Source organism: Schistocerca piceifrons, chromosome 4, assembly GCF_021461385.2.
Source record: "Schistocerca piceifrons isolate TAMUIC-IGC-003096 chromosome 4, iqSchPice1.1, whole genome shotgun sequence".
Taxonomy (NCBI): domain Eukaryota; kingdom Metazoa; phylum Arthropoda; class Insecta; order Orthoptera; family Acrididae; genus Schistocerca; species Schistocerca piceifrons.
The window spans coordinates 293,912,684-293,937,228 of record NC_060141.1 but is presented as its reverse complement, the minus strand read 5'-3'; the positions used below and the strand labels follow the sequence as shown (position 1 = coordinate 293,937,228).

The 24,545-nt window shown below is 41.0% G+C and overlaps 1 protein-coding gene across 3 annotated transcripts in view; it reads left to right on the top strand.

The window, feature by feature from the left end:
• The window catches only part of LOC124795286, a 263,102-nt gene that overhangs the window by 121,455 nt on the left and 117,102 nt on the right, over window positions 1–24,545 (top strand). For all 3 annotated transcript variants that reach the window (XM_047259244.1, XM_047259243.1, XM_047259242.1), the window contains exon 7: window positions 7,290–7,500. In XM_047259244.1, coding sequence (XP_047115200.1) covers window positions 7,290–7,500 — 211 coding nt within the window. The remainder of the gene's footprint in view (window positions 1–7,289; window positions 7,501–24,545) is intronic.

Genomic DNA, 24,545 nt, shown 5'->3' with positions numbered 1-24,545 from the left:
CGGTTCCTTGTCCATTCGAAACTAGACTATGGGTATTTCGTTTATGCATCTGCACGTCCATCCCTCTTATGCTGTCTCAATACTTTCTACCATTGTGGCATCTGTTTGGACAGTGGCGCCTTTTATAGTAGGCAGAGTCTGTATGAAGAAGCTGCCAAACCACGGCTATCCTACTGCTGTGATGTGCATGTCGTTTATCTGCCATTTGTGGCCACCCATCCTATAACTCCTTGTTCAATGGCTCCTTTGCTTGCCAGTATGTGCGATTCCCTCTTCTCTTTTACCTCCTGGAGTTCACTTTCTGCTCTTGCTCTCGCAGCTTAACTTCACGCAACCTGCCACTTTACCGATGGGTGTGAAGCCTTCATCGCCTTGGTTTCGTGCGGTGGCCTTCATTCCCTAAGGATGCTACTCCAGCCTCACGCTATCGCCTCAGTTTCATGACCTTCGCACGGAACTTCACAATAGCACCCTTGTGTACACTGATGGCTCTCAGGCTGACCATGGTGTCGGGTGTGCCTTTGTTATTGGCTGTTGACATTTCTCGGTATCTCAGTATTTACAGCAGAGCTCTTCTCCCTGTTGTATCAGGTCACGCAGTACATCCGGCGACACAGGCTTTTCAGTTGTGTCATCTACTCAGACTCTCCCAGTGCCCTTCAAAACCTCTGTGTGCTGTACACCATCCATCCCTTAGTGCAACAGTTCCAGGAAAGCTGTCACTTGCTGACTCTTGTTGGAGCCACTGTAATGTTTATGTGAGTTCCTAGTTACGTCGCTCTGACAGGAAATGAGACTGCTACCAAAGCTGCAGTCCTAACACCTCATCCTGCTAGTTCCTGCATTCCCTCCAGTGATCTATGTGTTGCCACCTGTCAGCACATAGTGTCACTTTGGCATCATCACTGGTCTTCCCTTCATGGGAACAAGCTCTGAATTATTAAGCCTCTCCCAGTGACTTGGACGACTTTCTCCTGGTGCTCTCACTGAGAGGAGGTCATTTTAACTAGGTTGTTTATTGGGCACTGCCTTTTTAGCCATCACCATTTGTTACATGGTGCTCCCCCACCACTTTGTGCACATTGCACTCAACTTTTAACTGTCTGCCATTTCATGACAGAATGCCCTTTTCTTTAGCTGCTTGTGTTCCCATTTGTGTTTGCTGTCTGAGTTGTCGGCCATTTTAGCAAACAACATGGGGGCTATCAACTACGTTTTACTTTTTATCTGTTATAGCAATATGGTGAAGGCCATTTAATTTTTAGTTCTAGACGTCTGTTTCTCTATGGCGTATTTTCTAGACCTTTCTCCACACCCCTGTTTTTAGCTGTCTTCTCTTCCGTCGATTGGGACTTACGTGTAGTCATTTTTAATTCCTCTCTTTGTCTTCGTGTTTTACACTTTTGATATGTGCGCATGTGCATGCATTTTCTGAAATGCTCACACTGAGCCTCTGGGCCCTCACATTCTGCCCCCAATCAAACTCGGATAGGTTATGTGTCTTCCCATTATACACACGTACAGCACGCATGCTGATACTGCATGCACAGTGCATGTGTCTGACTAGCAGTCATTCCTCACCAAATGATGCTGCTATTGCCTGGACAGATTTATATCGATAGTAGGTCAGTGGTCATAATGTTCTGGCTGATCAGTGTCGTCTCCAGTGGTTTAGGCTGTGTGTTGTGTGTCTGTCTGCCCATCAGTCAGTCAGTCAGTCAGTTAGCTGGTCGAGAAGAGATTCATCCAGTCGAATCTTTCCATGAATTTTTATGAATTGAAACAAAGCAATTTCAGTAAGATCAAGAATTTATTGAAATGAAATAAATAAGATGCTTGAAACCTCGTTCACCAATAACATTTGCCCCAAGTGATGTCATTTGGAAGGAACTTCTGTATATTCTGTAAGAAATGCTTTGATCGAGGTTTGTGGCTAGAAAGCAACGATGCCAGTGGCTCCGTTGGCTGTGTCAGTTGTGGTAATTTGATCTTTCTGCTCACACAACATAATCCTGATGGTTCATGTCAAAATCTCAAAGCATTACCAGGGTTGCCACAAGTTCTGGAAATCAGGTAATTTCAAACGTCTCAGGGAAATTTGGAAAAAAACACTGGAAAAGTCTCATTTTTGCCTCTGTAGATGAAATGGTTTGTGTACTGAGATGTCATGTATCATCACTCACTGGGCACCACTGAATGCGTGCACTGCTTCCCTACTCCCTCATTCTTACTGCTTCTTCCCTTTTTACCATTCCCCTCGTAGCAGCTGGCAATGAGAGCCAGGGAGGTGTGACGAGTGGTTTGTTTGGATCTTATTCTCAGAGACTGTTGACACAGCAGCCAGAGATGGCTTGATTATGTGAAAGTGTATGAGCTTCATTTTCTGACAGAGGCTATGGCCGAAAATTTAGTTGTGAGTGAGTGATTGTCTTTCCTGTGTGCTTGTCTGTGGCTTAACAATCATCTTTGTGGAGATTTCGTACCTATCCTCATTAGTATTGATTCTCGAAGTATTTGCACAAGGTATTTGTTGCATGGAAATCACTGTAGTCTCATTTCATCAGCATGGTGTCTGTGACACATTAATAGCTGGCCACACGAGTGGACTTCAATGACGGGCCAAGGATCTCTAAAGGTTCGGGCGTGCCTATCTGAACCCCTTCGTTTCCCACGAATGTGCAGGCCCTACCCGTCGCATCTGGTCTCACCGATCTGCCCGCAGGCCAGGTCAATTTTTGTGTGGTGTAGTCATGGTTTATCCATGGACCCAGGACTGTGGTGCTCCTCGGCAGGCCAGAGGCTATGGGCAGTGGATTTCAGGACTTGCAACTGTCTCTCCACAAGTACACTGTACAGTGAGGCATTTTATAGACATTTTATTTATTCTATTGCATTTTGGAACTTTGAAAGTAGTTTATATATTAGAAAGTAAGAATGATAAGAAAATTGTGGCAGTGGCTGGCAGTTTGTACGCTAAGTACTCACATATTTTTCGAAAGAAAAATCACACAACACATGTAAAATGAAATTATTGTGTGCCATTGATGACCAGGAGACCCCATCCAGGGGAGTTTATTCGCTGGGTTGCGAGCCTTCGTTCAGGTGATGCCACACTAGGTGACTTGCTTGTTGGTGATCATGAAATGATGATGAGGACAACACAACACCCAGTCCACGAGCGGAGAAAATCTCCAATCCAACAGGGAATTGAACCCGGGTGTCGCTGCATGGTAGGCAAACATGTTACCACACAGCTAAGCAGGCCTACCTCTAAAATAATAGGCATAACTGACAATAATAAACATAGTAGAATCAACATTGTATTGGAAGTCGTATATAGTGGTGGTTTACACTACTCTTCTCCGCCTTGTACACTTCATTGAAGAGGCCTACTTTTTTCTGATGTTATTTCTGAAACTAGTGAAGGTATTTTAAATCTGGAAATGTGTATTTTTGTCACCAAATGTGTTTCCTTTTATTGAAATAAAATAACATCAGTGTTCTTAATGAAACACATACACCGTTTGGCTTGCTTTTCCCATCTAAAAACAGTTCATTACAAAAGATGTTGATGTTAGTACTTAAGATTTTTGCTCACATGTTTAGGAATACTGACGCCCCTATTTTATATAAACAAAGATGATGTGACTTACCAAACGAATGCGCTGACAGGTCGATAGACACACAAACATACACACAAAATTCAAGCTTTCGCAACCAACGGTTGCTTCATCAGGAAAGAGGGAAGGAGAGGGAAAGACGAAAGGATGTGGGTTTTAAGGGAGAGGGTAAGGAGTCATTCCAATCCTGGGAGCGGAAAGACTTACCTTAGGGGGAAAAAGGACAGGTATACACTCGCACGCCCACACACACACACACACACACACACACACACACACACACATCCATCCCCACATACACAGACACAAGGAGACATTTGTAAAGGCAAAGAGTTTGGGCAATGTCTGCTTGCACCTGTGCATGTGTGGACGGACGCGTATGCGTGTGCGCGAGCGCACCCCCCCCCCCCCCTCTCCCCTCAAAGGCAAGTCCTCCCACCCCCGGGACGACTCCCCACCCTCTTCCCCAAAACCCACAGCCCCCCCCCCCACCCCCAACGAAGTAACCGCCAGCCACGAAAGCCCAAACCCCGCGTGTATGCTTGTGTGCCCATCGACATGCCAGCGCCCACGCCTGGCAAGCCACACCATCCCTGTTCCCAGACATATCCCTCCCACGTGGAATGCTTCCCTCTATATATATATATATATATATAACAAAGATGAGGTGACTTACCGAACGAAAGCGCTGGCAGGTCGATAGACACACAAACAAACACAAACATACACACAAAATTCAAGCTTTCGCAACAAACTGTTGCCTCATCAGGAAAGAGGGAAGGAGAGGGGAAGACGAAAGGAAGTGGGTTTTAAGGGAGAGGGTAAGGAGTCATTCCAATCCCGGGAGCGGAAAGACTTACCTTAGGGGGAAAAAAGGACAGGTATACACTCGCACACACGCACATATCCATCCACACATACAGACACAAGCAGACATGTCTGCTTGTGTCTGTATGTGTGGATGGATATGTGTGTGTGTGTGTGTGTGTGTGTGTGTGTGTGTGTGTGTGTGTGTGTGTGTGCGCGCGATTGTATACCCGTCCTTTTTTCCCCCTAAGGTGAGTCTTTCCGCTCCCGGAATTGGAATGACTCCTTACCCTTTCCCTTAAAACCCACATTCTTTCGTCTTTCCCTCTCCTTCCCTCTTATATATATATATATATATATATATATATATATATATATATATATATATATATATATTGTGTGTGTGTGTCTGGGAACAGGGTTGGTGTGGCTTGCCGGGTGGGGCCAGCTGGCATGTCGATGGACACTCAAGCATACACGCGGGGTTCGGGCTTTCGCGGCCGGTGGTTGCTTTGTCGGGGTGGGGTGGGGGGAGCGGATGTGGGTTTTGGGGGAGAGGGTGGTGAGTCGTTCTGGTCCCGGGGGTAGGGGGACTTGCTTTGGGGGCGGGGGGAAGGGACGGGTGTGCGCTCGCGCACACGCACACGTGTCCGTCCGCACATGCACAGACGCAAGCAGACATTGCCCAAACTCTTTGCCTTTACAAATGTCTGTGTATGTGCGGATGGAAATTGTGTGTGCGAGTGTATACCTGTCCTTTTTCCCCTTAAGAAAATACTAAAACTTGTCTGCAAATTAGGGAATTTCACTTGGGGAACCTTTTGGCAACCCTAATTACAATCTTGACAAACATTGTTCATTGTTCCGAAGTCAACCTATATATCCGCAGCATAATTGAGTATTGGATCTGAACGCCAAATGTTGATTTTCGTTGCACATTTGTTCATGTGTTGTATAGACATTCCAAATTATTTTGTGCATAAGCTCCAGCTGAGTGAGTCAAATGTGACTTTATCCATTGTTTAGGAGTCATAATGGATCGCGCTCAAGAAATTTGTATTTAGTTTGCCTCCAAATGCTGGCTACGCTCTTTATCAGTCTCATTGACGCAATGATCATGTAGTTGGTTTGCATAGCGTGTACGCCGACCAACATTTAGATGCCTCACTGTGGTATTTTTCCCAAAGAAATAAACCGTGAACTGAAATCAGTGGAATGTTTGCAACACACAAAATTACCACAAACTGACATCAGTTTGATAACGCACTGAAACATTGCTTTTAATTCTTTTCTTTTTCTCAAGATATCAATATTCAGTGCGGAATTTGTTGTTGTTATGAGAACGTTACAGCAGAGTTGTCAAAACTGACCATCACATTTCCTTCATTGAGATTTTCATACAAAAATACCATCCAACTTTTCTGGTGGATTTTCCAAAAACTTTCTTTCACACAAACCTTGTCCTGACAATTATGAACACAACAAAAATAGCAGTCTGTCTGTTCTCAATTGATGATCTTTCATGCGTCTGGCAATTGATTTTTATTTATATGAATTAAGGTTTTTGGCTCAGAAATGAGAAAAAAAAAGCTTTAGATTGGAAATCAAATACTCTCTCTTTGGACTGTGTCCGGTCACAAGAGTGGTCTCATATGAATCAGAGCAATAAGTGTCACAGAAACATGGCACACTGTAAAAATGCTGCATTTTTGCGGTCGCAGCCCCCCTCCCCCCCTTCTCCCTCTGCCCCCTCCTCTTCCTCCAAGGTGTGAATTGAAAAACAGATGTCATTCATGTTATTAAAGATTTCACTTTTATTGCAAAGTTTCAAAGCGAATCACACATGCCACGTCATTTTGCCAGAAATTGGAGAGGCCAACTGGTGATGTACTAGTGAATGAATTTTTATCTACTCTTCTCTATCATTGATTTTGTATCCCTTGCAAAAGATGTCATATCCCTTCCAACCATTGTGGAATTTCCTGAAATCTATTATTCTTAAACAGCTGTAATTTGCTCCACTGGTAAATCTGCTCCTGTAATTGCTGGACCAGTTGGACGAGATCTCAGTTTCAGCAGCTGTCATTAACTAATAGTAAAATGTGTACTGTAAAGTTCGTAAACACAGACAGGCATCAAACACTTTTCACTCTTTCCATAGTATCACATTTTCACATGTAGTTTTTGTGTGTGTTAATTAGCGTACATTTGATGAATTTTATATTTACATGTGATAGGTATTCAAATTGAATGGGGGTGGGCGATGAGGTTGAAACCACTGATTATCAGTATCAAGTGCTGCCGATAGATTCACATGGTCCGCCGAAATATTATTGTATCTCAAGTGGATTAAAGTCACTAGGAGAGCTTCAGTGTTGATTTTCTTAGTAATTTTTTTTAGAGTTACAGTAAACTCCTTTGGTTTGAGATCTGACCAATACATAGAATGAAATATAAAACATTACAAAAATCTGATGGCCATGTGGTCCTGTTGTCGGTGAATTTATGTGATATCTTACATTTTCCAGTAACAGTGCCAAACAGTAGACGATAATAATGAATGTTATAAGTCCTAATTTCTTATTATACAAAAGTACAGGTAGTTAAATATTATGTGAGTACATTTATAAAATTTAGCCCCTAATTATTAATTTTCCTAGTGTATTATTGACAACTATGAAACTAGAAGATTGTATTTTGAGTAATAGTTTCATAAATGTTTTGGATTAAATGGTATGTACAATGCAAAGATATTTGTGACTACCTTCATGGGGAATCTGATAGCTATAATTTGTTTGCATTTGTTGGTATATTTATACCATACCAATTTAATAGTAAAATCGTTGGAAATATTTTTTTCAGGTGATGATCAGATATCAGAAGGAATCTGTTGCTCTCCAGGAAATAACTATTCTTTCCATGGAGCAGATGCAGCCATTCACAAAGCTGACAAAACTTTTCATTCATGGTATCGAGATAGAATGGACGCCATTGTCAATAACGACTGTTCTGCTTCTGCAGACAAAATTGATTGCAATAACAGTTGCCAGAAGACTTTTGGTACCATTAAATGGTATGTACAATGCAGATATTTGTGACTACCTTCATGGGGAATCTGATAGCTGTAATTTGTTTGCATTTGTTGGTATATTTATAATGTTAGAAGATTGCTGGAAATTTTGTTTTACTTCATTCATTCATACGTAAATGCCCTATTGGGGTGGGGGTAAAATTATGAAAATAATGGTTTATTCATTTGGTTAACTATCTCCTCGTGTATAATTTTCCCTGCTTGTGCCGTTCTGTCTCATTTCCCCATCTGTCCACTCAACCCATTTTGCCATTTCTCCCCTTCTTACAAGAAATCATTTATCTATTACGTGTATTTTCTATCTTATCAAGAACAATTTTGGTGTTAGTTTCTATCAGTTTTGGTATTGGTTTCAGAATGAATATTTTTGAATTTCTGTATATTCTAAATGTCTGTCGTATTTTATTGCTTTATAGTGCCATGCTGAAAATGAAAACATATCTACCAGTTAACTTATATTTAGTGACATTAACATCATATTTATGTACATGTTGGGAGAAAAACAAAAAGTAAAATTTATGTTAAACTGTTAAGTGCAGTCAGTTAAAGAAAAAAAAATTACTCTGCAACCATATGTTTGAAAGTTCTTCAAAAGAAATGAGTGTCATACCTTCAGACCTCTTATGAGATATTACGCTGCCAATCCATCAGCAAATTTGTGTGTGTCGTCTTCAGAATCCGGAAATGCTGGAGAACAGTAAAGCTTGGTAGATGAATGCTCCCACGCATTAAAAACTGATAAGTATTAATGTAGAGCCAAAGTTGCCTTAATAATTAGCTTTGCTATATCCATTTCAACTGCAATGATATGACAGTAATTTCTGCTACTTGATAGTCAAAATACTAGATGTAATTTTAATTAAGCTGCATGCATAAGTAAAATTAGTTTCATATGAAATTAATGGGCCTTCGGCATTTGTGAAACACTACATTACAGCATTTTGCTGTTGATGGCACCTTCAAATTTTTATAGCTGCCTGTGCATTCAAAAGTTGTCAGGTATTGGTCCAGGTAGAAACTGATGATGATGGAGGACATCCCCACAGAGTGTGATGTGTCCTATAGACAGTGCCACAAGTTGTAGAGTGACCAACACTAATTCAGCACTGTCATTTTCTGGCAATAAGTAATGCACATCATAAGGGCAAGCTTAATAAACTATTTCTAGTTATGATGATACAGTTCACACCACATTTTGTCATTTTATTCTATCCATCAAAATAATGGGGAATCTAAAATTAAAATTTTTTTGACATTTAATATTTTAGTTACTAATTTTGAAAGTTTTCATATTTGTGCATTTTTGTCATGTTTTCAAATCTTAAAATAGCCATCTCTAAAACTGTATGGCTAACAGATCTGAAATTTGTACCGTTTTATTCAGTTTCTTACAAGCTTTAAAAAAATTTTCTGTTTGCCACATTCAGAAAAAATGCAAAATTCTGATAAAGAATTTTTTTTAGTTCTGATTATTTCAAAATAGTAGTTTTTAAGGACAACAGACAAGAAATGTTTTGATCATACACTGTTTGTTAAAGTATGTGCCAAATTTCATGATGGTATTCCAGTGGGAAAATATTGAAATAAATTTTATTTTACTGGAATTTGCGTTGCCACAGCTGTGTGTGGTTTGCTTGCCAGTCCATATAACTGAAATTAAAATGAAATTATTGAGTACTAATTAGCACAATATGCTAAACAATGTCTTGCAACAATTAGCATAAATAATTTAAGAGACATTGTGTGTTACTTGGTTTATTTAACTTTTAATATATTTATTTATTTTTATACTACAGTGGAAAATATTCATGTTTACTGACACATGTCAGTAGAGATGAATTGTTGATCAAAATTAGCAAAGCATGGGAGTGGGGATTTTGAAGCAGGTTTGCATGCATGTAGATCTACTTCGTGAACAACGTTGATTTTATTAATTACAAATTGCTTATAAATAAATCACACACTTCAGGAAATACACAAAATGAAAAATTTCTGGAAGTGGATACCTCTTGTCCAATACAGTATTCTAAAAATTTGTTGAATATCTCACATGTTAAAGCAGGATAATAATGTGTGTAGATTCGACTGAGAAGCAGTCAAATACAAATCACACTCTTGATGTACCCGTATACCATCAGTTCATTTGTTTGAAATACAAGACAGTACCACATTAGGCACACGGAGAAGTCCATGGACTAGCAAACATCAGTGGTATGTGCCAACAGTCTAAATCACAGTCCAGGAGGAAACCATGTTCTGCAGGTACATCAGTAGGCACGCCACAGAGCTTACTGTAACCATTGGATGGTTGCAGTTAGGTGACAGCAGTCCACAGCAACCACTAAGACTGCTGCAAGTGTACTGCCATGTGACTTGGGACCAGTGGATGCATCCTTCTCTGCCATATCTAGTTTGCACCACACCCAGTGACCTTGATGACCATATGGATAATTACATTTACTCTTCAACTGATACCTCTGACTAAATTTCAAGAGCAACCTTTTTGAAATAGTAGTAGTGGCATTTTACGCAAAATGTAATTTCCCACTTTACATGAGCAGTTGCCTTAACTGCTTTGGCTGTCCATGCGTGACTCATGGCCAGACACAAACTTCTATATCATCATCCCTGTGTCACAACCTGTACTCATACATTATGTAGAGGTTGTGGCACAGGAATGACACCATGTGAAAGTCTGGGTCTGGCCGATAGTCGTGCTTAGATAGCCAAAGTGGCTAAGATGACTGCTCACATTAAGTGAGAAATCTAGGATCGAGTCCCAGTCCAGCGCATATTTTCGTTGTTGTCAGTCCCTTGTACAGCAGGTGGTTGTTTGTATTTGCAACTGCAAGTACATTTCATGTCTTTCATAATGGCTGTAGTTGCCGCACTGCCTGTTCAATGTGCAGACGTGTTCAAAGACACATTGCATCATCATTCTTCCTAACCTCACAGGCAGTGCAATATCATTCACATTCCAGTTGTTTGAATGGAGTAAAGCAAATAATCCATTAGTCACTTTTTTCTGTGTGACAAATGATGAGCATGCAGTAGAAGAATGGAGCTTGGCAAAAAGATTTTATGATACCACAGAAATTACAGGTATTCCAAATTATGATGCTTATCTGCTTAGATTCCTTCTCTGCATAAAATTCAAGAGGGTCCTTATGCAGATAGCATGTCTTTTGAAGTGTTTACAGGATTTATTGCTTGTGCAACAAATGGTGGCCTGTGTGGTACCAAGATATGAGAAGGTAGGAGAATTAAAACCTTTTATTTATGCATCCTTTGTGGACCAGCTCCAAACGAATCAAGAACACCACAAAAATTGACAGTTCCAAAATAACTTCATACTCATGTTGCCAATGCTCGACTGCCACTGGAAGAACATACAGACTTATCAGATTAAGAGATGCAAAAAACCTCACAGATATGTTGGAAAAGAATATATTGTTACATCAATAATTTGGCATTATTGCTTGAAAGGACTAAAGTATTTCATTCAAAGGAAGGCTGTATAATCTTAGACTCTAATAAGATTGTTATTGGATGCCATACTGTTTTTTTGTTCAAGATGAGTAGAAAGTTTCTCAATCTGAAGCTTCAAATAACACATAGTTAAGTAGCAACAGCTACATCAGTGTTTAATAGTATTAATGTATTTGTAAAATAAAGGTACAATTAAGTAAATTACTCATAATGTTTATTGAGCGTGTGTTGTTTGGGTGTATGTTATAGTAATTGCACAGTTAATATGGGAAAGGCAAACCAAAATTTAAATGTGTAATTCTAGTAATGTAATAAAATTATTGTCACCAAATAAAAAATAATAATGATCTGACAGCTGTATTTGAGTTTTCGCCATTTAAGGCATCCTTTACAACTTAGGCTTGTGTTATGCTATCATATTTCTTTGTCAAAGTTGTTATGTCAATTAATTATGTCAAAGAAATTTGATGATGCAGTAGGGAATTTTGTCAAATCTCACCTGTTGTCAAAAAAAAATGATCAAATTTAGGGCCTTGCCATGTTGTTGTTGTGGTCTTCAGTCCTGAGAGTGGTGTGATGCAGCTCTCCATGCCTTGCCATAGAGTTGCTCATACAAGTTGTTCATCTTCTGTTCATTATAATGTCAAAAGTAACCAATTGGAGCGCTGGCGTTGCTACAGCTATTTGATGTCTCTGTAGTGTGTTTGTAAACATGACTTCAAAGTTGGTGTGTTCCCTCGACTTTTTTAAAAAAAAAACTTACTTTGACTAGGGTGGGTAGTGAGTGAGGGGCACAGTGCATGCTATTAATTGTGTGTTAATGGGCGTGTGGAATATGCTGCAGGCAATTTCACATCCACAATCACAGCTACATTGGTTTAGGAAAAGTCATTGTTTTTTATGAGTATAGTCTAGCAGCACATATTTTTTGAAACTTACAAGAAACTGAATAAAACAGTTCAAATTTTAGAACTTTCAGTCAGAGAGCTTTTAAAATATGAATGTTCCAAGGTTGCAAAACACGACAGAAAATCATAGTTTTGGAAACTTTGAACATTAACAACTTAAAAATGAAAGGTTGAAAAATGTCTTAATTTTGCCTGTTTTAAGCAGACAACTACTACTATCTGAGGTGTCAAGAAAAACTTTTATGTGATTTCACATGGACTGACCCTAATATCCTCTTTTTGAATGAGCTGTTGATTGTCCATGAGTTTGAATAACTTTGTCGGGGGTAGGGTGCACCTGTCTCACTCTATTCTCAACTACTGTTTCTGTTTCATGTCCATCAACTCCTATAACTGCAATAAAAACCATTTTATAGCTGCAGCCAAGTTTTCATACAAGTTCAATATAACCTTGTGTCCCTGTGTTTTGTTTGTTCTATCTTCAGGATTTCAAGGTGTGTATTCCAGTTGAGATTGTCAAAAATTTTCTCTAAATCTATAAATTCTGCAACTGCATGTTTGCCATTCTACAGTATGTCTTCTAAGTTAAGTCATAGGATCAGTATCACCGGAAAGTGAAATAGTGTTCGGCTTTTTTCTGTAGTGCCCCTTCTGTGTATTCCTTCCATCTACAATCTTTTCCTTTTTTGCTTAGTTCAGGCTTGCCATCGAGCACTTCACATTCATACTGGTGCTTCTGTTTTCCATTTTAACATTTCTATGCTTGTTTTTACAGCCTTGCATTTTTTCCTCTAGCTGTTGTTGCTTTGTTATTTTTCACTTTCTTTTAATGTCGCTTGTCTTTTTTTAACATCTGACTTCTTTTGTATTTGCTACATTTGCTATATTTTTATATTTTCTCCTTTGTCAGTGAAAGCGTAGGGTGAGGGGTTTTATCGGTGGAGTGGTTACTGGAAGATAAGAGGTGAGAGTGAGGGTTGAGGAAGGGTGACTGACAGCTCAGGGAGATATAGCAGGTTTTAAAAAACGGGAATGCGGAAGGGAGATGCAGTGAGTGTATGGGATATGGATACAACACATGAGCAGCAGAGCCAACAAACTCCTCCAGCATACGCTGTTGATGACATGGGGAAGTGGATCGGGAGGGGATGAAAGAACAGAGGATGGGGAAACTTGGGAAGAGGGTGTGGGTATGGCAGGGTTAGCAGAGATCGAGGCAGGAGAAATACAGAAACAGAGGATGTGTTGCAATGATCATGCCCACCTAAGTAGTTCAGAAAAGCTTGTACTGGGGAGATTGTGAAGCAGACATTGAAATAAAGCATTTTGGGGTCAACAGTGCTTCCTGCCACATTCAACGCTGTTCATGACCACAGCAGTACTCAAGTATAGGTCGAACGAGTGTTTTGTAAGCCACCTCCTTTGTTGATGGACTACATTTTCTAAGGACTCTCTCAATGAATCTCAACCTGGCACCCGCCTTACCAACAATTAATTTTATGTAATCATTCCACTTAAAATCATTCCGTACACATACTCCCAAATATTTTACAGAAGTAACTGCTACCAGTGTTTGTTCCGCTATCATATAATCATACAATAAAGGATCTTTCTTTCTATGTATTCGCAATACATTACATTTGTCTATGTTAAGGGTCAGTTGCCACTCCCTGCACCAAGTGCCTATCCGCTGCAGATCTTCCTGCATTTCTCTGCAATTTTCTAATGCTGCAACTTCTCTGTATACTACAGCATCATCCACGAAAAGCCGCATGGAACTTCCGACACTATGTGCTAGGTCGTTTATATATATTGTGAAGAGCAATGGTCCTATAACACTCCCCTGTGGCACGCCAGAGGTTACTTTAACATCTGTAGACGTCTCTCTATTGAGAACAACATGCTGTGTTCTGTTTGCTAAAAACTCTTCAATCTGTGGCTGTAGAAAAAAATGCCATGAGGGAGCTAACTGATATATTCGGCATAGGTGGAATTTTGCCAGCATTGCTTCTAGGTCTTTATTTATGTTTTTTCTTTTCCCAGTAGCAGTGCATTTGGTACATTTTTGTAACATTTGAAGCATTTTCGGTTTTAACACTTGTCTTTCCTGGTTCTGAAAGTATCAAAGTGACGTCTATGTGGACAGTGAGAGCATGTCTCATGCGGCAGTATGAAATTTAAGGTGACCAACACTTTTTCTGAAGGCCGCTCAGATTGAAGGTATTGTTTTAGATAACAGTGGATACTTCAGCACGAGTTTTAGTATCACATTGGCATTCAGTGGAAAATCTTTAATAGTGTCTTGATTGATGATATCTAAAGCTGAAAGACAAATCAGCAGAAGGATAGAAATTTGTATCGTGCAAATCTATGTTTGTATGTTGAGATGTGGACCTGTAAGCAATTTTATAATCATAGTTTGATAAAAGAAGTGCCCGTGCTGTAAGCATTGAGCCATTCTGTAAGGAATGGTAGTATTTGGTGTAAATATAGCTACCAGTGGCTTGTAACCTTCCTAAATTACACCATATTTTAATAACAGTACAGAGTGACAGTGACCACTGATGATATGTGGATGTGGTCTGAAGGTGGCAGTCTAGCTGAAATGGATCCATCACAATAAAAACATTAAACTACTGTAGCAACATTCTGGATTTTATTATACACTGCTTCCTTTTCAGTTTGACTATAACTATTCTGAGCAGTAGTGATTGTCTCAGACAAGCTGTTTCAAACCACGTTGTCTGTGTCACAGGACTGTGCCGATTCAATATTCAGAAGCATCTGCTGCAGGATGAACATTTTAGTTGACTCATATGTAATAAGATGTGTGGTACCCAGTAAACTTTTTTTTAATATGTCAAATACATGTCGGCACTCATTATTCCATATTCATTTTGTTCCTTTTCATAACAAAGTATACCTAAAACAAATTTGGTGCACTGGTGACCCCAAAAGGCAATATTTCATATTCATCAAGTCCAAATGAAGTATTTATGCCCAAGAATTTGTGTGTTTCCTCATAATGAGGTATCTGTAAGTAATCCTCCTTCTAATTTAGCTTTTCTAAGTATATGCTGCCAGCTAATTTATTGGCATTGCCCATTGGCTACTAGTAATTGTTTCTGTAATGATATTCTGTTCGAGTAAATCTAGTTCCTATTTCACAAGTTTCTTTTAAAGCAAATAGAATATTGCATGCTTTATAGAGTTTGGCGCAGTGTTTGGCTTCAAAGTGATACACGCTTTGTAGTTTCTAATGCTACTTGTTGCTTCAGAAAAATCTGTATTGTACTTTTGCAACAGTTTTTGCCATTAGTGTGAATCTTGACTCACCCCTTTTTGCATTGTGAAGCTTAGTTTATTGAATAAAAGATGACCCAATAAATTTGTTGCTTTGGGTGAATTTATTACTGTGATTCTGATCCATTTTGTGAGTTTCTTCTATGCAACATTTGTTTTTGATCGGTATTTGATTGTCGCTGTAGCTAAATATCGAACTTCTAAATTGTGTTAAATTCAATCCTAGATTTTTGTATGCCTGCAGATTGATTGCAGAAAAGGAAGAGCCTACGCCAGTTTGAAATTTCAGTATCACAGACAATAGCTTTGTCATTAGCTGAGAACATAGTGTGCACTTTATTCTTTATCTGCAAAATTTATTGATTTGCAGGTGTTCATCTTGAACATCAGTTGTATTATTAGTATTTCTCTTACGAATTGCTTTTGTGTGCTTAGTATTTTATTACATTGCCTAATTTCCTTTGTGTTGCCTACTTCAGATTTATGAACAACTCTATTTTTGCAGTACACTCTGATCAAAAGTACCTGAACACCTGTTAATGGCTTGTGACCACCTTTGTGACAGCTTGAACTCTACTATCGAACTTTATATTCTTCCTCAAGAGCCAAAACCAAAGAAGGTAGTGCTGTCAGGCACTGGTGTCTGGAGCAAAGTTAAAGAGCTAATTAATCCAAAAGGTGTTCTATTGGGTTCAGGTCAGGACCATGGTCAGATCAGTCCATTTCAGAAATGTTAAATGTCCACAAACTGCTTCCTCACAGGTGCTGATTTGTGACAGGGTGCATTATAATAGTGATTCAGACAATAATCGTCTCTGAAGTATTCCTCTAAATAGCACACAATGCTATAAAATGTGTTCATGTCCATGACCTTCCAGATTTAGTGTTTTTGTAAGCGCAACAAGGGGAGCACACCTTAACCATGAAAAACATCCTCATACTGTAACACCACCTCCTCCGTATGACACTGTTCATATGATGGCAGATAACATTCTTATCACTCATTTCCAGTCATCCACTGTTCATTGGCTTTGCTCTTCACACTCCTCAAGTGTCAGTCGGCATTGACTACAGAAATGTCTGGCTTGTGAGTAGCTTCTTGTTACCCCATTTTTTTCAACTTCCTATGCACTGCTGATAGCACTTTGGCACACTTGAGTGATTCCTTCTTTTGATTGCATGTGACTTTATTATTGTTATTATTATTATTATTATTATTATTATTATTATGTTCCTTTTTTTTTACAACCAGTTGACACAATGCTCGATGGTCCCTGTTCATCAGTACTTGACGCATGTGTGGTTGACTTGGGTGTCTTTAGAAGGATTGAAATGTCCCTAATGCTATTGTTACTCAGGCGACATCCACTGACTAGCCCGCATTCGAAGTCTCTGAGCTATGCTAACTCAGATATTCTGTTAACTGATTCATTACTGATTACATCAATGCACACCACCTCCTTTTATACGGCAGATCCACATCCCATGATATCTAGTGGCCAATTCTACATTACATAGGGGTGTCTGGATACTTTTGATCAAATAGTGTGTGTGCGTTTCTGAAGAGTGTTTCTGAAGAACAGTCTCTGCACTTGTGAGTAACATTACATCATGCTCATGAATGTAAGTTCCATCATGGAATCTATTTGTGAGTGGATGTTACCTTATTGTGCCCTGTGACTGTCCGCCTTTGCTGCAGTCATGGCTTGTCTATGTAGGTTGTTGTCCATGTGTCATGCACACACTAGCAACTTTGAACTGGAATGCATCATCTGAGTCAAGCAAGTGTTTGTGACCCCAGACTGAAGGCAAACATTCCTGTAGCAATGGGTGAGTCAAACTAAGAAGGTCTTTCTTTAACTTATTTTGTGAGAGTATAATGAGCATTTCATGAATGAGAGAATCTGTGTAAGAGTTTTTGGACTTCTCATCTTCACACAGAAATTTGCAGTCTCTACTGAGCCCCTAAAAATATACTATCTTCTCTGTGTAACCTTGATTGGGTGTTTTAAATAGCTGAAAAATGTATGCCTGTCTGCTGCTATGTGCATTTGTGTTTTAAAAATAATGTTGTGGCTTATTTTTAATATCTGTATATGACAGTGTCACAGGATTTACTTCAGCACATATTTTTTGAATTAATTTAAAAGTTTTTATGCCAGTGTTAACAAGAAGAAAAGCTATGCCCTCAACCTAATAATTTGTGCATGATGAAATGTTGCACCAATCTGCATACATATTTCTGTATGAATTCTACTTCCTGATCAAGAGATGTTGATGGCAGTGGTGCCATCTTGATATTTTCCTGGACTTATTCTTTTCCGATTCCAGTTTTGATAGCCACACCATGAAGAGTTCTTGTGTTGTTGAGAGTTGTTATAGCTGTACCAACAAATGGTGCAGTATATCTGGTTGAGCAATTTCTCAAAAATAAAATTTGAGATATCTTCCTGCAAAGGAAATGGGGTTAGCAGCCAGAACAGTGAAGTCAGAATGCCACACTAAATTGTGGTCTTTCTGTTGGGTTGCCAGAAAAGTTCCACATTAACTTTGTTTCTTTACTCATTATCCAGGTTTTTAGTCCTTTGCCTATGTAGCCATGTTTTTAAATGTTCCTTTTTCCTCAACAACAAGTTTATACACATTTTTCGTCGAGGCCTGATTTTTATTTTATATTCACCAAGTACACTTGGTGCCAATACATAATGGGAAAGGAAGAGAACCCCTTAGCACTGAAAGTAGCAGCTGTTATGAGGTGACCTGCACTTAGCAACTAGATAGCCTTGTCACTGGTTGTAATAGGGTTAGTCAAGATCTGCAGTGCAATGATGTCAAAGAGATTAGTAACAATCTATATTAATGATAAAACTGTGAAACTGTCTTGTCTAAATGATTAGTGGAAAATCTCATATAAGATGTGAAACAAATACTAACAAAGAGATAGAAGGGCTGGCCAGTACTTACCTCTAAGCTCAGTACAGCCGATAGATACACATAAGACAGAACTGAAAATTTACATTCCTAGCTTTCGGAACTTTGTTCCTTCATCAGGGAGGAGAGAGGGGAAAAAAGGGAAGAAGGGAAAGTAGATTCAGTTACTCACAACCCAGGTTATGAAGCAACAGGGAAAGGTAAACAGGGAGGGTAGCAAGGATGGAGGCATGGTTGTCAGAGGGGAGCCAAAGATATTCTACTGTAAGTACTGTGCCAGCTTCAAACCAAAGAGGATGCATACAGAAGTAAAGAGGTATATAGTGTAAAGATAAACACAACTATGTAGGATAAAAAGATGCGTGAATGGCTAAAGAGGAAAGGGAAAGAGGAGAAGAGTGAAGAGTGAATGGGAGTGAGGTTGTTTAACGTAGGTTCAGTCCAGGGGGATGGCAGGATGAAAGGATGTGTTGGAGTGCAAGTTCCCATCTCCGCAGTTCAGAGGGACTGGTGTTGGGTGGGAGAAGCTACACCGTATGTGCCATTTGGCTTAGAAACTGTCTTGTCTGTGTGTTTGTCTGATTGAACTTGCTAATTCCAAAACTACTAGATGAATTTTCATATGATTCTCACCTGTAAATAGAGTGTAGCTTGGAGCAATGGAGCAACGTTTAGGCTTTATTTTATCAAAATCTGACAATTGGAGAAAAAAAAAAAAAAAAAAAAAAAAAAAAAAGGCTTGAGGTGTGAACAATCACCTAAGGCGGGTGTGCCCCCTTGTGAAGCCCCCCCCCAGTTGGAAGGAGCACGCCATCGAAGATGCTGGCAATCATGGGGGATTTCCTCGTGATGAGTCACTCGTCTTCACAATCCACATCTACAAAACGTAAACATAATGAGACTAGTGATTCAAAGATCCTTCCTGCTGCACCATGGTTCCTCATGGTCTCACATACTTTTGCCACAGTAATATGATCAGTCTTTCGACACAGTAAATCTGTTTATTATTCAGAAAGGTATTGATGCAGTTGCTGGCGCTGTGAAATCCTGCTCTCGTTTACGGAATGGCACTTTGCTTCTGGAGACTACTTCTCATTCTCAAGTACAACAGCTGCTTGCTGCCTCGCTTCTTTATGGCTACCCTGTTCGTGTCGAGGCCCATATAACTTTGAATTCTTCCTGTGGCGTAATTTACACCAGGCTGCTCGATGGTCTAACCAAGGCCGAAATCCAATCTTACCTCTCTGATCAGGGTGTCATTGCTGTCCATCTTGTAATGAGAAAGGTAGATTCCTCCTTGGTGCCCACCTCTCTTTTCCTCACCTTTGATAGAGTGGTGCTGCCATCCAAGGTCAAAGCAGGCTATGAAATTACCACAGTCCAGCAGTACATTCTGAACCAAATGCGCTGCTACCAGTGTCATCATTTTAACCACACTAGATTGTCTTGTCGACACCCAGTCAAATGTGTAACCTGTGGTAGGTATGCAGACGAGAGCGATTGTCCACCTGCTCCTCCCCACTGTATTAACTGCAATGGTGGCCATGCCGCCTCCTCTCGGGATTGTCCCATGTATCTTAATGAGTGGGCTGTCAAAGAGGTCCAGGTCCAGTCGCCTGAAAGTTACTGGCTAGTCACGGATCCTGCATTCTCCCATCTGGCACCTATAGTTCTGTTCTTGTTACCCCTCACACCATGATCGCTCCATGAAGGACATGGCCACGCAGACATGCGGCCTCAAATTCCGCTCTGAGGTTGTGAAATCACCCCATCCAGCTGTGCAGCACCCGTCAAACTCTCGCCTCAAGGGGTGAAGCCTCCAGCTACACAACCGGTAGGCCGTAAAGGGCAGAAGGAGTTCTCCTGTGTAGATTTCCTCTGTCTTTCCAGCCAAACAACACCAGAGTCTTCATCTAACTGGAAAGGCTCTGAAGAAGTCCACCTAAGACAAACGATCTTCTCCTTCGCCAACTAGAAGATCCTCTTCGACGATGTCACCACTGGTACCTTAGCCCAGCTGGCCTCTGTATCGCCAGTACGCACCGCCAACTGTTTTTCAGTGTTGGACTCCATGGAATGACTGCACAAGCAAGCCGATGTTTCTGTGGACCTCATGGAGCAGGATCGTCCTCCTCCTGTGCCCTGTAATAGCGACTCTACACCGGCTGTCATTCGGTGGCCGCCAAGTTGACACCCCTACATCTCTTCCTCCTCATGACTGTCCTCCAATGGAACATTCGCAGCTTTTGGTCCCACAAAGAGGATTTACGGCTGCTTTTAGCGTTGCAATGTCCCCTTGTACTCTGCCTTCAGGAAACAAAATTGCGCCCTACTCGGTGACTTTAATGCGCGTCATCCCCTTGAGGGTTCTCCCATGACCTGTCAGAGAGGTGCACTCTTTGTTGACCTTCTTAACCAACTTAACCTCTTCTGCCTTAACACTGGAGCACCCACTTTCCTTACTGACACCTCATACACCTATTCCCATTTGGACCTATCCTTTTGCACTGACCAGCTTGCCCGTTGTCTTGAGTTGTCTGTTCTTTCTGACACCTACTCGAGTGACCATTTCCCGTGTGCTCTCTGTATGCTGACTCCTACCCCATTTGCATGCACACCCAAATGGCAGCTTTATTCTTCCCTGGCAACCTTCGAAGAAAAAGATTTCTCCAGTTGTGATGACCAAGTGGAATATCTCATCAACATAATCCTTACTGCTACAGAATGTTCCATTCCTTGCACTTCCTCTTTACCACGTTGTGTCCCAGTCCTTTGGTAGACTGAGGCATGCTGCGTCAAAAATTCGCGCATGGAGACATGCTCTCCGCATTTTTAACCGTCATCCTACAATGGCGAACTGCATTCATTATAAACAGATGCATGCGAAGTGTCATCGCGTACTTCAGGATAGCAAACGAGCTAGCTGGATTTCATTTACTAGTTCTTTTAACAGTTCCACCCCTTCCTTTGTCGTGTGGGCCAACCTCCAACGGCTCTCTGGGACCAAGATCCATTCACCAATTTCCAGCCCCACAGTAACAAATGATGTTATCGTGGACCCTATTGCTATCTCCAACACCTTGGGCCACCATTTTGCGAAACTTTTGAGCTCTTCCCACTATGACCGTGCCTTCCTCCATCGGAAACGAGTGAAGGAGGCTCTTGCAATAGCCTTATCTTCTCCGAATCATGAGTGCTACAATGCTGCCTTTACTATGAGGGAGCTAGATCATGCTCTCAGTTCATCCTGATCCTCCGCCCCAGGACCAGACACCATCCATGTTCAGATGTTGCAGCACTCTTATCTTGCGGGCGAGCACTTTCTGCTTAACACGTACAACTGCATCTGGACAGAGGGCACATTTCCTGGATGCTGGCGTGAAACTTCCGTCATACCCATACTTAAGCTCGAAAAGGATAAACATCTTTCTTCTGGCTACTGCCACATCTCTTACCAGCTGCATGTGCAAGGTGATGGAACATATTATTCATGCCCGGATTGTATGGTGGCTCAAGTCTTGCTATTTACTGATGAGCGCACAGTGTGGATTTCGAGTGCCATGTTCTGCAGTTGACTACCTCGTTACTTTGTTCACCCATGTCATGAATGGTTTCTGTGGAAATCCCAGACTGTGGCTGGCCTGCTGAAGAACTGCTATCCTCTGTACTCTTTACATGTGGGGCTTCCATGGCCACCTGCCCTGATTCCTTCAGGCATTTTGAAAGATCGAGCTTTCAAGGTGCATGTGGGTTCTGCCTTGTCGGACACATTTACCAAGGGAAATGGTGTGCCTCAGGGTTTCGTCCTGTGTGTAGCCCTCTTTGGCCTGTCTCCTGCCAGGCATCCGGATCCCCTTTTGTTGACAATTTTGCCATCTCTTGCAGTTCTGCATGGACCTGTCTCACTGAGCAGCATCTTCAGCGATGTCTAGATCGTATTTACTCCTGGAGCATCAACGATGGCTTTCGCTTTTCCACTGACAGAACCATCTGTATGAATTACTGGTGACGCAAGTGGTTTTCCCGCCATCTTTACGTCTTGGGGCTGTTGCCTTTCCATTCGTTGAAACTACGAAATTCCTGGGCCTCATGCTCGATAGGAAACTGTCTTGGTCCTCCCATGTATCTTACCTGGCAGCCCACTGTACGCGGTTCCTCAATGTCATACGTGTCCTCAATGGTACTTCCTGGGGTGCTGATCGAACCACCCTCCTCCATTTGTACTGGTCACTTGTCCGTTCGAAACTCAACTATGGGTGCTTTGTTTATGCATCTACAAGCTCATCGCTCTCACGCAGTATCAACACTATATACAGTCTCAACACTATCCATCATCACGTCATCCGTTTGGCCATGGGTGCCTCTTACACCAGCCCAGTTTAGTGTCTGTATGCTGAATCTGCTGAACTACCACTGTCCTACTGCCGTGACTTTCTCTTCAGCAGGTATGCTTGCTGTTTGTTTGCCATGTGTGGCCACCCATACTGTGCCACCTCCTTTGATGATTCCTTCAATTGTCAGTGTGGAGCTCATCCCTCTTCTCTGTTACCACCTGGAGTCCACTTTTGGCACTTGCTATAGCAGCTTACCTTCACACTACCTGCAACTTTCCCAGTGGGTGTGAACCCTCATCACCTTGGCTTCATGAACTACTCCAGGCTCAGTCAGTCGCCTTCAGTTTCATGACCTTCACGATAGTGTCTTTGTATACATTAATGGCTCTCGGGCTGTCCGTGGGGTCAGGTATGCCTTGTTCATTGGCACCCGTGTCTTTTGATATCGACTTCCGGCACACTCCTTAGTATTTACAGCCGAGCTCTTCACCTTGTATCAGGCTATGGAGTACATGCAGCGACACAGAGTTTTCAATTGTGTCCTCCTCTCAGACTCACTCAGTGCCCTTCAAAGTCTATGTGCGCTGTACACTGCCCATCCCTTAGTGCAGCAGGTCCAGGAAAACTGTCACTTGCTCACTCTTGGTGGAGCTAGTGCGATGTTTCTTTGGGTTCCTGGTTATGTCGGTCTTTCAGGAAACGAGGTTCCTGCAAAGGCTGCAGCCCTCGTACCTCAGCCCGCAAGTACCTATATTCCCTCCGATGATCTGTGTGTTGCCATCTGTCAGGAGGTGGTGTCCCTTTGGCATTGCCAATGGTCCTCCCTTCACAGAATAACTTCCGGCTTATCAATCCTCTCCCAACGGCCTGGACGACCTCCCCTCGGCCCTCCCGCCGAGGTTATTTTAACTTGGCTGCATATTGTGCATTGCCTTTTTAGCCATCGCCATTTGCTAGGTGCCCCTACCCCACCACTTCGTACACATTCCGTCCAAGTTTTAACTGTCCGCCATTTCCTGATGGAATGCCCATTTTTTAACCGTTTATGTTCCCACTTGGGTTTTCTGTCTAATTTATCTGCTGTTTTAGCAAATGATGTGCAGGCTGTTGACTGCGTTTAACTTTTTATCTGCCAAAGCAGTATGGCGAAGGCCATTTAATTTTTAGTTTTGGACTTCTGTTTCTGTATGGTGTCTTTTTTAGCCCTTTTTCCACATCCCTGTTTATAACTGCCTTCTATCATGTCTATTGGAACTGACGTATAGTTGTTTTTTAACTCCCTAAAGCAAGACAAAACCAAATTATCTTTAGGAATATAAACGAAACTACTTGGTTACTGACTTTCCTGTGTTTATTAAAAACTTAACAACAAAGCTTTACTTCTTTCAGTAGGTTTTATTGTAGTCTTTGCTAGGAAAATGAATTTATTAAGTTTTCTGTGAGATTTGAGAGCCCAATCATTAAATTTCATTTTGTTTACAAATAAAAAAGGCCTAGAAAATCGTTGAATTTATCTACATACAGCAGAACAGCTAAAAGACTGAGGACTGTACATTTTCAAGAATCAAATTCTTTGAAAAAATCACTGACTGGGCCCATAACATACTTCAGAAATTCAATGAAAGCGGCACAATATGCTTTAATTATGTTAACGGCACATGCATGATGTGTATTTGGGACACCAAAAGACACATTAAAAGTATTATGTCACCCATGTACTGTATTAATTTAGTTAAAGTGTATTGGGCCCATTTATTTTAATATCTACTATAGGTTGTGGACCCTTTTCATGGTTCTTTCAAAGAAATAATTCAAAACATGACACAACAAGAAACTCAAGAAAATTTTCTCCATCTCGATCACCATTAAATCATGCAGCCATACAGCCTACTATATCGACTGACACCTTCCACATACTCCTTTGCAACACATTTCAAAAAGATTAGCAACAACTAACTGGTGTCCAGTACAAAATTCTATTGATCTTTCTCATGCTCATTTTATTTACCAATTGCGTACTGTACCATTACTTTCTTTCCCGTACCTTCACCAGTGGCGTAGT